We start from the raw sequence: 13234 nt of genomic DNA, 5'->3' as shown, positions 1-13234 counted from the left end.
TGAAACACAAAGCTGTTTATTTGACTTCTCTCCACAATACTAAACCCATAACTGGGCTGGAGTTTAACATCAGCAGAAACAGACCCCAGTGAACATGGTTCAGTCCTCGATGTGATCAACAGCAAAATCCAGTCACTGTGTTTATTGTGATCTCACTGTGTCTCAGCAGGTGCAATAACTGAGTGAATTCCTTCTCACACTTGGGGCAGGTGAACTGCCCCTTCCCATTGTGACACCGGTGTACAGTGAGTTGAGATGATTGCCTGAACACTATATTTCAGTGACAACATCTGAACCATCTCTAATCAGTATGACCACATTGATGAGACTTCAATTCCAGAGAACTTGTAAAGCACTTCCCACAGTCTGGACATTTGAAAGTTGTTACCTCAGTATGGACTTGTTTATGTCTCAGTAGGTGGGAAGACCGAGCGAATCCCTGCCCACACTCTGGGCAGATGAATGGTCTCACCCCAGTGTGGACTCGCTGGTGTTTCAGCAGGATGGATGACTGAGTGAATCCCTTCCCACACTCAGAACAGATGAATGGCCTCTCCCCAGTATGAACGCGCTGATGTTCCAGCAGGTGGGATGACCAAGTGAATCCCTTCCCACACTCGGTGCAGATGAACGGCTTCTCACCAGTATGAAGAGACTGGTGTTTCAGCAGGCTGCCTAACTGAGTGAATCCCTTCCCACACTCGGGACAGGTGAATGGTCTCTCCCCAGTGTGAGTGCGCTGGTGTGTCAGGAGGTTGGATGAGTGAGTGAACCCCTTCCCACACTCAGGGCAGGTGAACGGCCTCTCCCCAGTGTGAACTCGCTGATGTCTCAGCAGGTTGGATGATCGGGTGAATCCCATCCCACAGGCGAGACAGGTGAATGGTCTCTCCCCAGTGTGAACGCGCTGGTGTACAGTGAGGTCAGATAATGTCTTGAACCAAATCCCACAGTGTGAGCACCTGAATGGTCTCTCATCAGTGTGAACACGCTGATGGGACATCAGTTCCCAGGAACTTTTATAGCAGTTCCCACAGTCCCAGCATTTAAAAGGTCTCTTGTCAGTGTGAACATGCTGGTGTGTCACCAGGGAGGATGAAGAAGTGTATTCCTTCCCACACTCAGAGCAGGTGAACGGTCTTTCCCCGGTGTGAACTCGCTGGTGTTTTAACAGGTTGGATGAATTAATGAATCGCTTCCCACACTCAGAGCAGGTGAATGGTCTTTCCCCGGTGTGACTGCGCCGATGAGTTTCCAGCTCAGATGGGGATCTGAATCCCTTCCCACAGTCCCCACATTTCCATGGTTTCTCCCCAGTGTGACTGCATTTATGTTCAAACAAGCCAGATGATCGGCTGAAACCTTGTCCACACTCAGAACATGTGTATGGTTTCTCTCCACTGTGAACGGTGCTTTTTCCTTCCATGTTCAAAATCCGATGATATTCAGATCATGATAAATTCTGCAACTCTGTCAGATTCTGATGTGATGTTTTGCTACTGTTTCCCGACTGAAAATCCTTCCCTTCTAATATCCTGTAAAACTGATTTAAAATAGAAAAAGGGAGTGAGGGAGAACCCACAAAAACACAAAGACAGGTTATGAAATTGACCTGAATGAATCTGGTCATTTGTGCGGCCGGCACACGGAAAAAGTGACCATGGAAACTGCTGGATTGTCATTAAAAACCCAATCAGTTCACTAACATCCTTCAGGGAAGGGAACCTGCCAGGCAGGCTGGGTTGACAGACTCTGGCCTCTATGGAAGAAGAGAGAGGAGAGGGGTGGGAGAAGCAGGCAGTAAGCAAGAGAGATTTTATTTTTCTACAACTCAGTCAGAACTTTGACAGAACACCCCAAACCCTTAACCTCCACACCAAGAAGGACCAGGGTCGCAGGTACAGCTCCCACAACAATCAAGAAGCTTGACACCATGCAGGACAAAGCAGCCCGCTTGATTGGCACCAAATCCACAAATATCCACTCCCTCTACCACCAATCCACAGTAGGAGCAGTGTGTGCCATCTACAAGGTGCACTGCAGGAATTCACCAAGGCTCCTTTGATAGCACCTTCCAAACCCACGACCACTACCATCTAGAAGGACAAGGGCAGCAGACAGATGGGAACACCACCACCTGGAAGCTCCCCTCCAAGTCACTCATCAGCCTGACTTGGAAATATATCGGCCATTCCTTCAGTGTTGCTGGGTCAAAATCCTGGAACTCCCTCCCTAACAGCACTGTGAATGTACCTACACCATATGGACTGCAGCGGTTCAAGAAGGCAGCTCACCATCACCTTCTCAAGGGCAACCAGTGATGGGCAATAAATGCTGGCCCAGCCAGCGAAGCCCACATCCCGTCAATGAATAAAAAAATCCTTAGTTACCTCTGGACTTAACCATCCCCATTCACTTCCAGCCGGCCTCGCACATTCAACCTCCCTGTAATCTTGAGGTCATCCAAAATTGCTGTCTGTGTGTTTACTCATACCAAGTCTTGTTCATGCATCAGCCCTGTGCTCACTGACCTACAAACGCCTCAGTTAAGCACTAAAATTTTAAATTTCTCATCTTTGCTTTCAAATTCCCCCCATGGTTGCATTCATCCCTTTCCCTGTGATCTCCTCCAGCCACACAACCCTCTGAGATATCTGCACTGCTCTAATTCTGGCCTCCTGAGAATTCCTGATTTTAATCACTCCTACCATGCTTGCCAAGGCCATAAGCTGTGGAATTTCCTCCCTAACCTCTCCACCTCTCTCCCTCTCTTTTGTTCTTTAAGATATTCTTTAAAAACTGACTCTTTGACCAAACTATTGGTCATCTGCCCTAACATCTCCATATGTGGGCTTGGTGTCAAATCTTGCTTTAAAACACTCCTGTGAAACACGCATCGGAATGTTGTATTATATGAAAGGCGCTAGATAGATACACGTCCTTCATTTCTGGGTGAAAATCCTATAACTCCTTACCTAACACATTGTGGGAACACCTTCACCACACAGACTGCAGCAAGTCAAGAAGATGAAACATCTTCTCCACAGGTAATTGGGGATTAACACATGCTGGTCTTGTGGGACTAACCGATCAGATCTTGCAGAGAGACCCAGCATGGGCACAATGAGTTAAAGAGCCTCCTTCTATATGACTCGAAGGAAATGGACCTGTAGTGGAGGCCAGGGGCGAACGTCTGACATCAATGCCTATCCTGCTACAAACTAGCTCTGAGTTGGTCTGTATGTGTTTCTAGACTCGGTTCTGTGAGAAAAGCCAGCAATAAAACAAAAGGAAAAGAAGTCAATTATGGTGCAAGTAAAACAATTCCTGAATATAAAAGATTCTGTGGGAAGGTAAAGCTGGGAAGCCAGCAGCACATGATCAGGGATGGCCAGTGGTGGAAGCCTCAATTAGACATGGTCAGCAGAACTATCAGTAAATTATTAAACATGGTTAAAACACACCCGTTAGAAGAGACAGAGGAAGTTAGTCAATGACAGAGCAGTGATCACAGAGGGCAGAGGTGAATCAGAGCAATGGATGAACATGTACTCAGATCCACAGTAGCCACACCAGCCCCAGAGCCATGGAACCTCTCACAGATAACAGAGCATAGAACTTAAAGCTCTAAAATGCAGATGAATTGTCAAAAATACTCACCTCTGAAACAATTTCAGTTTTCAATTTTAAAATCTTCTGCTGGAGCCGGGAGCTGGAAAGATATCAGAAGCACTGGAGTCAGAGAAAAATCTCCCAGTTGAGGAAATACCTGGGGAGCGGGGTGATGTCATCGTGTAATTGTCGGTGTGTGATGACATCACAGACACAAACACAGAACATCTGGGTCTGTGCAAACCAGTGATCACCACACATTATGAAGGATGTGAGGGTCCTTGAGAGGGTGCAGAGGAGATTTACCAGAATGGTTCCAGGAATGAGGGATTATAGTTGCAAGGTTAGGTTGGAGAAATCAGAATTGTTTTCCTTGGAGTGAAGCCGATTGCTGGGAGATTTGATGGAGGTGTACAAGTTTATGATAGTTTTATACAAGGTAGATAAAGATTAACTGTTCCCATTAACTAATCAAAAAGATTTTGTGCAAGAAATACAGAAAGGAGATGTGAGGAAGAACTTCTTTTGACGCAGCGAGTGATAATGTCTTGGGTAATGAGTGGGTCTCTGAATTACTGATCCAGTGACATTCCCACTAGGCCACTGTCTCCCCCTGGTCTCTTTGTTTGAGGTTGTTCCCGGAGAGAAGCCGGAAGCGGCGGATAGTGAGAGTGGAGAATGTTCATTGTTTAATATTCGGCTCTGGGGCCGCACTCGGAATTTATAAACCCCGCCCCCCCGCCCGGGGTTTATTAACCCGCTCCCGACAGTGACCTCTCACCTGACACCTCACAATACCCGGCTGATTGAGGGCAGTTCCGGCCCAGTAGGAGGCGGAGCTGGAGGACCGAACAGTTGGTCCTCCAACCAATCAGAGTGAATGCAGGGCGGGGTTTTCGCCTCACGCCCGGAGCATGCGCGGTACCAAGCAATCCCTGGTGCTGAATCCGGATGAGAAACAACAGGAGATGAATAGAGCGATTTGGACGGGGAGGAATCTTACATATGCAATGTAGTTCACACCGATGAGGGATTGTTCAAATGTTCTGACTGTGGGAAAAAGCTTTAAAAGCACAGGAAATTTGCTGAGACATCAACCCACTCACACTGGTGTGAGGCCGTTTAGCTGTACTGTTTGTGGGAAACGATTCACTAATTCATCCCACCTCTCTGAACACCAGCGAGTTCACACTGGGGAGAGACCGTTCATCTGCTCCGAGTGTGGGATGCGATTCATTCGGTCAAGTAGCCTCATTTCACGCAGACTAGTTCACATTGATAAGAGACCATTTAAATGTTCTGACTGTGACAAGAGCTTTAAATGCAAAAGGGAACTGCTGAGGCACCAGAGCACTCACACTGGGAAGAGGCCTTTCACCTGCTCTGCATGTGGGAAGGGATTCATTCAGTCATCGCAGCTCAATAAACATCAGCTTGTTCACATTGATAAGAGACCATTTAAATGTTCTGATTGTGGGAAGAGTTTTAAAGACACAAGTAACCTGCTGACACACCAGCGAATTCAGCTGTTCTGTATGCGGGAAATGATTCATTAATCCATCCCACCTCATTGAACATCATCGAGTTCACACTGGGGAGAGGCCATTCACCTGCTCCCTGTGTGGGAAGGGATTCACTCGGATAAGCGCCCTGATTCCACACCAAATTGTTCACACTGTTAAGAGACTGTTTAAATGCTCTGACTGTGAGGAGAGCAAAAGGGTACTGCTGAGAGACGAGCGCACTCACACTGGAGAGAGGCCTTTCCCTGCTCCGTCTGTGGGAAGGAATTCACTGACTCATCCGCTCTGCTGAACACCAGCGTATTCACACTGGGGAGAGGCCTTTCACGTGCTCTGTGTTTGAGAAGTGATTTAATCTATCATCCACCCTGCTGAGACACCAGCGAATCCACAGGTGACTGCAGAAATTAGGTTCTGCTGTTATTTCTACTGCATTCTCACAGTTGGGGCTTGTTGCTGCTTATGTTAATAACTGGGCTGAAGTTTAATACTCATCCATTTAATCTGCATGTTGTATAAAGTAAAGTGGGAAGGGTCACTTTCTAAAAAGCTTACTTCCAGTAATGGAAGCTACCATGAACGTGGTGAATCCCAGTGAAACAATTAGGAAATGAAAGTAATGTTTGTGTCTGGACTTTGTTTTTGAATGACTGTGGGTCAGAGCTGGATGTGTGAGGGCAGTTCAGGGTCAGACGCTGAACATACTGCCCCCCATAGGAACATCACAAATTTCCCTTCCTGGCGCATCTCAGAGTCAGACACTGAACATACTGCACCCCAAGGGGACATCACAAACTGCCCCTTTCTGGGACAGCTCAGGGTTGGATACTGAACATCCTGCCCCACAGTGACATCCCAAACTGGCCCCTCTCTGAGATAATCATTGCTGGAGGAACAGCAGCCAGGACATAGGAACAAGATGAGGCCATTCAGTCCTGCAATTATGTTCCCCCATTCAATTAGATCATAGTTGATCAGCACCTCAACTCCATTTTCCCATCTTTGATATTTTTATTTAACAAGAACCTATCAATTCCCAATCGAAAATTTCAATTGACCCCCGGCCTTTTGTGGAGATTGGTCCAGATTTGCATCACCTTTTATGTGAACAAGTTGTTTCTGATTTCACTGCATGGGTTATGTATCAAACAATGACTCAAAGTTGAACACTGAACCATGGACACAGCCCAGTTACCCTGAGAGAATACATGCAGCTGGACAGGTTCACTGAACTGAATTCTGACCACAGAAAGGTCACTCGAGCAAAACCAGGCTGAACATGAAGATAAGGCAGAAACACAAGCAGATGTGATTGTTGACAATTAACCATAAATCAAACTCAATTAGAATGAACATTGGAGGAGTTTGATTAGATTCATAATGCAGAATCAGTCATAACCTGAGACAACTTATTTAAGGATAATTGAAAATACTGGACAAAGATAGGAATGATTTCATTCTGAGAGGATGAGGAGAGGCTTGGTAAAGGATAGCTAGGCTTCTTCAGCTACTGTAGTTCAGCACTCTCACAAGGAAGGAGGTGGTTAGATAAGTACCACTATTAAGCTGCAAAAGTAAAATCAAGACTTTTTTGGATAATGAAGTGGATATACAAAAGAGATCTGACAGTTCGGTGGCAATCATAACTTTTATGGCTATTAATAAAGAATAACTTCATATTCCCACCTCTGAGTCAGAAAACACATTGCAGACAGTCCTGGTGAGTTGAGACAGCTCTCCAGCTCATTCTGGGTTGATGTCAGGCAGTACAGGTGTGTCTGGCGGGTCTGGCTGTCCACTCCCATTGTGTGAGTTGTGGGAACTCATCAAACTCTCCCGGTTGAAACCGGACCAACAGATCGGCTGGAATTAAATGGTTCCAGTCATAGAAGGAGTGTTAAACATCCTGTGAATTCTTCCACTAATTTACACTGTTCTCCAAGGGATGAGTTCAAAGAGAAACAATGGCTACACTGTGTAATTTCCTGAAATAATCCCTGCTGTCTATCTTGAATGAATCCATTTCAGTAACAAATGTTGAAATGTTTGTTCCACACCCACAGGGTTTCATCTGTTTAAAGCCACGAACAGAAAGGTCCAAAACAAATATAAAAATACCTGGAAAAACTCAGCAGGTCTGGAAGCATCTGCAGAGAGGAACACAGTTAACATTTCGAGTCCATATGACTCTTCGACAGAACTAAGTAAAAATAAAAAAGAGATGAAACATAAGCTGGTTTAAGGGGGGGGGGGGACAGGTAGAGCTAGATAAAGGGCCAGTGATAGGTGGAGATAGCCAAAAGATGTCATAGACAAAAGGACAAAGAGGTGTTGAAGGTGGTGATATTATCTAAGGAATGTACTAATTAAGGGTAGAAAGCAGGACAAGCAAGGTACAGATAGCCCTAGTGGGGGTGGGGTGGGGTGAAGGGAAGGGATCGAAATAGGCTAAAAGGTAGAGATAAAACAATGGATGGAAATAATGGAAATAGGTGGGAAAATAAAAATCTATATAAATTATTGTGGGAAAAAAGGGGGGATCGGAAAGGGGGTGGGGATGGAGGAGAGAGTTCATGATCTAAAATTGTTGAACTCAATATTCAGTCCGGAAGGCTGTAAAGTGCCTAGTCGGAAGATGAGGTGCTGTTCCTCCAGTTTGTGTTGAGCTTCACTGGAACAATGCAGTAAGCCAAGTGGGCATGAGAGCAGGGTGGGGTGTTGAAATGGCAAATGACAGGGAGGTCTGGGTAATGCTTACGGACAGACCGAAGGTGTTCTGCAAAGCGGTCACCCAGTCTGTGTTTGGTCTCTCCAAAGTAGAGGAAACTGTAGGTCCAGTTTTCTCCTGGAGTTTGAGACAAATCAGCTTCCAAAATGATGCAGAATTTCAGCCAATGAGAGAGATCCCGGCTCAGCCCCGCCCCTCACTCACTCCGATTGGTTGGAGGACCAGACGCACTCGTTTCGCCCTTTCTTTCTATTGGTCCGGAGCTGCTGTCAATCACGCCGTGCATTGTGATCTGGAGCATGCGCAGTGCGTGTGATGTCTAGGGACCGATGCTTGTTTGTCTCATCTTCAGGCGGGAAGGAGGCGGAGAAGCGGAGGCAGCGTTGGGGGAAGTGGGTGGGAGGGGAGGCTTCACAAACACCCAGTGGAGGCCTCAACGCCATAAACAAGAAGCTTCAGGTACTTCGTTTGCATTAACGGAGCGGTATCTTTCTCGGTGCAAAGCTCAGGTTAACGGCCGCCATCGGTATGGGGGTTGCGCGCATGCGCGGTCACCACACTGTCAGCAGGAGGAGAGAATGTCAGAGACACTGAAACAGCCCCTTCGGCCCATCGTGTCCGTGCCGGCCACCAAGCACCTATCTACTTTCCAGCACCTGGCCCGCAGCCCTGTATGCGATGGCGTTTCAAGTGTTCATCTAAATACTTCTTAAATGTTGTGAGGGTTTCTGCCTCTACCACCCCCCTCAGGCAGTGTGGTCCAGATTCCAGCCACCCTCTGGGGGAAAATAATGTTTCCTCAAATCCCCTCTAAACCTCCTGCCCCTTACCTTAGATCTATGCGCCCTGGTTATTGACACCTCCGCTAAAGGGAAAAGTTTCTTCCTATCTACCCTATCAATGCCTCTCATAATTTTGTATACCAATGTTGTGAATTTCTATCCTGGACTGACAGGGATGGATTTTGGAAACGACTTTTACAGGAGGCTAGAAGAGGGTTTGGAGACTGAAAATTCAAACCAAACATAACATTAAGTCTCGATTGTTCAGAACCTGAATATCATCAGCCTTTGAGTTTAAGCATCGAGTTCCAGGTCATCACCACTCTCTGTGTAGAAAAAGCTCTTACTCCCATTCCCCCTGTATCTCTTGCTCAAAATCTTCAATTCGTGTTCATAATCCTTTTACAATCAGATAATGGGAACAGTTTTTCTTTGTGCCTTATATAAACCTCTTATAAGCTTGTACACCTCTATCAACTCTTCCCTCAATCTCCTTTGTTCCAAGGAGAACAACCCCAGTTCTCCAACCTAACATTGCAACTGAAATCCCTCATCCCTGGAACCATTCTGGTAAATCTCCTCTGCACCCTCTCAAGGAACTTCACATCCTTCATAATGTGTGGTGATCCCTGGTTTGCACAGACCCAGATGTTCTGTGTTCGTGTCTGTGATGTCATCACGCACTGACAATTGCTCAGTGACATCACCCCGCTCCCCGGGTATTTCCTCAACTGGGAGATTTTTCTCTGACTTCAGTGCTTCTGATATCTTTCCAGCTGCAGGCTCCAGCAGGAGATTTTAATATTGAAAACAGTGGAATTGTTACAGAGGGGAGTATTATTCAGCATCCATCTACAATTTAAAGCATTGCTATGTTATCTGTGAGAGATTCCATGGCTCTGGGGCTGGTGTGACACCTTCACTGTGGATCTGAATCCATGTCCATCCATTGCTCTTTTTCACCTCTGCTCTCGCTGATCACCTCTCTGCTGTTGCCTTATTAATGGGTATATTTTAGTTATGTTTAGTATTTTACTGTTTCTTTCACTGACCATGTAAAATGCATTTTCCATGGCTGCCCTTCCCTCAACCATGTGCTGCTGGCTTACCAGTTTTATCTTCCCACAGTATCTTTCAGTCAGGAATTGTTTTTCTTGTGCTATGGTCTATTTCTCTTCCACTTCTGAGCTTATGTTGACCATCAAATTCTGCACCATTTTTATTCCCCATAATTCATTAACACACTGAAACATTAACTCTGTTTCTCTCTCCACAGATATTGCCTGACCTGCTGAGTATTTCCAGCATTTTCTCATTTTATTTCAGATTTCCATCAGTTGCAGTATTTTGCTATTATTTTGTTGCAGGCGGCACTCAGAGCTCAGAGTCACAGGCAGACCAGTTAAGAGCCGGTTTGTAGCAGTGTGGCTGTTACAGAAGTCCCTGGCCTTCAGTGCAGGTCTATTTAATAGAATCAGAGTATGATAACAAAGAACAGGAGGCCCTTTAGCCCATCGTGCCCATTCTGGTTCTCTGCAACACCAAATCAGTTAGTCCCATTCCCCTACCTATTCCTCATGGTCCAGCAATTGTGTTTTTCTCTTCAGGTGATTATCCAGTTCCCTTTTGAAAATCTTTTTTTGCATCAGTTTGAGCTGGAGGAGAAGCTGCTGGGTTTAACCCTAAGGACTTTGGAACACAGTTGGACCTAGAAATTTCTAATGTGAAATTGTCAAGGGAGGTAGATTTCAGGAGATAAGATTGTTGAACGGACATTGTCCAGAGTATTGTTTTAGGAAAAAGTATTTCTGTAGATGCTTTCAATCTTCTTTACCTATACATATTTTTAAGATTTATCCTTGGAATTGGGTGTCACTAACAGGACTAACAGCAGCAGATATTACCCATCCCCAGTCGCCTGTGGAGAAGATGATGTTTAACCTTCTTGAACCGCTGCAGTCTGTGTGGTGAAGGTGCTTCTTCAATGATGTTAGATGAATAGTTACAGGTTATTCACCCAGCGATGATGAAGGAACAGTGATATATGTCCAAGTCAACAACAACAATATGTATTTATATACTTCCTTTATGTACTAGAATATTCCAAGGCATTTCACAGAACTGTTTCAAAACAACATTTGACACCGAGATACATCAGGAAATGTTAGGGCAGGTGACCAGATTGTGGCGAAATTGGTAGAAGCATCTTAAAGGAGGAAAGCGAAGTTGAGAGGCAAAGAGGTTTAGGGAGGAAATTCCTCAGTCATGGAAGCTGAAGGTGTGGGAACAGTTAAAATCAAGAATGTTCAGGAGGTTGGAATTAGATGCGTGCAGATATCTCGGAGGGTTGTGAGGCGGAAGGAGATCACAGAGATAGGGAACAGTTGGGGAGGAATTTGAAAATAAGGCTATAAGTTTTAAAATGTAGCTGCTTCTTAAACAGGAACCTTTGTCGGTCAGTGAGAAAGGGGGGTGATGGGTGAACAAGACTTGTTGTGAGTAAGCACACGGGCAGCATATTACAGGGAGGTTGCATGTAGGAGGTTGGCCAGCCCAGATTGTGTTCGGATAGTTAAATCTAGAGGTAACAAAGGAATGGATGAGAGTTTCAGCAGCAGATGAGCTAAGAATAGGGTGGAGTCAGATGATGTTACTGAGGTGGAAATAGGCAGTCTTGGTGATAACACTGAAATGTGATTGTAAGCTCATCTCGGGGTCAGATATTACATAAAAATCATGAACAGTCCGGTTCAGCCTCAGACAATTTCCAGGGAGAGGGATGGTGTCATTGACTAGGGAGTGGAGTTTACCGCAGGGAATGAAGACAATGGCTTCAGTCTCCCAATATTTAAATGGAGGAAATTGCTTCTCATCCAGGACTGGATGTCAGACAAGTCAGGACGATGTGTGACTTGGAGGGGAACTTGGAGTTGATGGTGTTCACATAACACCTGTAACCCTGGTCCTTCCAAGTGGTGGAGGTTGAGGGTTTGGGAGTTTCTGTCAAAGTTATGGTTGAGTTAGTCTCTCATTTACTACCTGCCTCTCCCACTTCTCTCTCTCTCTCCTCCCATAGTGTCCAGAATCTTGTGTAGGCCTAGACCGGGTGGCAGGTTCCCTTCCCTCCGGGCGTTAGTGAACCAGTTGGGTTTTTACGACAATTGAGCAGTTTTCATGGTCACTTGTTCCTAGTTCTGGCTGCACAAATTACCAGATTCATTCAGCTCAGTTTCACAACCTGCCTTTGGTATGTGTGGGTTCTCTCTCACTCCCTTTTTTCTGTTTTAAGTCAATTGCATAGGAGATTAGAAGGGGAGAATTTGCAGTTCAGAAACTCAAACTAAACATCACATCAGGATCTGAATGAGTTGCTCAATTCATCAGGACCTGAATATCATCAGCCTTTGAACATGGAACCAAAAAGCACCATTCACTCTGGGGAAAAACTATGGAAATGTGGGGACTATGAGAATGGATTCAATTACCCATCTGAGCTGGAAATTCACCAGCGAATTCACACTGAGGAGAGGCCGTTCACTTGCTCCGAGTGCGGGAAGGGATTCACAAAGTCAAACTACCTGCGAAAACACCAGCGAGTTCACACTGGGAAGAGGCCGTTCACCTGCTCCGAGTGTGGGAAGGGGTTCATTAATTCATCTGACCTGCTGACACACCGAAGAGTTCACACTGGGGAAAGGCCGTTCATCTGCCCCAAATGTGGGAAGGGATTCGCTCAGTCATCCACCCTACTTATACACCAGCGAGGTCACACTGGGGAGAGACCGTTCACCTGCTCTGTGTGTGGGAAGGGATTCACTTGTTCATCAAACCTGATGAGACACCAGCAAATTCACACTGACAAGAAACCTTTCAAATGCACAGACTGTGAGAAGTGCTATAAAAGTTTTGAGGAACTGATGTCCCATCAACGTTTTCACACTGACGAGAGACCGTTCAGGTGCTCTCACTGTGGGGCTGGGTTCAGGCAATCATGTGAACTCACTGTACACCAGCGAATTCACACTGGGGAGAAACCGTTCCTCTGCTCCGAGTGTGGGAAGGGATTCACTCAGTCATCCAACCTGCTGAGGCACCAGCGAGTTCACACTGATGAGAGACCTTTTAAATGCCCAGACTGCGAAAAGTGCTATAAGAGTTCTGGGGAACTGATGCGCCATCAACGTGTTCACACTGATGTGAGACCATTCAGATGCTCTCAATGTGGCACTGGGTTCAGGCAATCATCTCAACTCACTGTACACCAGCAAGCTCACACTGGAGCGAGACCATTCATCTGTTCCGTGTGTGGAAAGGGATTCAGTCAGTCATCCCACCTGCAGAAACACCAGCGAGTTCACAGTGCGGAGAGACCATTTATCTGCTTCGTGTGTGGGAAGAGATTCACTCGGTCATCCACCCTGATGAGTCACCAGCGAGTTCACAAACAATTACCGTGACTGGATTTTGCTGTTGATCACGTCTATGAACCATGTTCATTGCTGTCTATTTTTACTGACGTTAATAAACTCCTGCCTAGTTATCATGGTTAGTTTTCTGGATAAAAGTCAAATAAATTAGCTTTGTATTCG

At 45.8% G+C, this 13234-nt stretch overlaps 2 protein-coding genes across 2 annotated transcripts in view; one reads left to right on the top strand and one right to left on the bottom strand.

Annotated features, from left to right (window-relative positions):
- LOC121270330 (zinc finger protein 850-like) overlaps window positions 1–13234 on the bottom strand; it is a 39025-nt gene continuing 25791 nt past the window's right edge. Inside the window, exons 3-4 of the mRNA XM_041175624.1 lie at window positions 3661–3712; window positions 1–1450 (exon numbers count right to left, since the gene is read on the bottom strand). Coding sequence (XP_041031558.1) covers window positions 302–1450; window positions 3661–3712 — 1201 coding nt within the window. The 3' untranslated portion in view covers window positions 1–301. The remainder of the gene's footprint in view (window positions 1451–3660; window positions 3713–13234) is intronic.
- Window positions 8023–13224, top strand: LOC121270187 (zinc finger protein 239-like). The gene is made up of 2 exons (XM_041175493.1): window positions 8023–8322; window positions 11935–13224. Exon 2 carries the CDS (start codon window positions 12056–12058, stop codon window positions 13100–13102), a length of 1047 nt encoding a protein of 348 aa, XP_041031427.1. The 5' UTR covers window positions 8023–8322; window positions 11935–12055; the 3' UTR covers window positions 13103–13224.

The sequence above is a fragment of the Carcharodon carcharias genome, chromosome 27 (assembly GCF_017639515.1).
Source record: "Carcharodon carcharias isolate sCarCar2 chromosome 27, sCarCar2.pri, whole genome shotgun sequence".
In the NCBI taxonomy this organism is placed as follows: domain Eukaryota; kingdom Metazoa; phylum Chordata; class Chondrichthyes; order Lamniformes; family Lamnidae; genus Carcharodon; species Carcharodon carcharias.
This window is presented reverse-complemented; position numbering and strand designations above follow the sequence as displayed.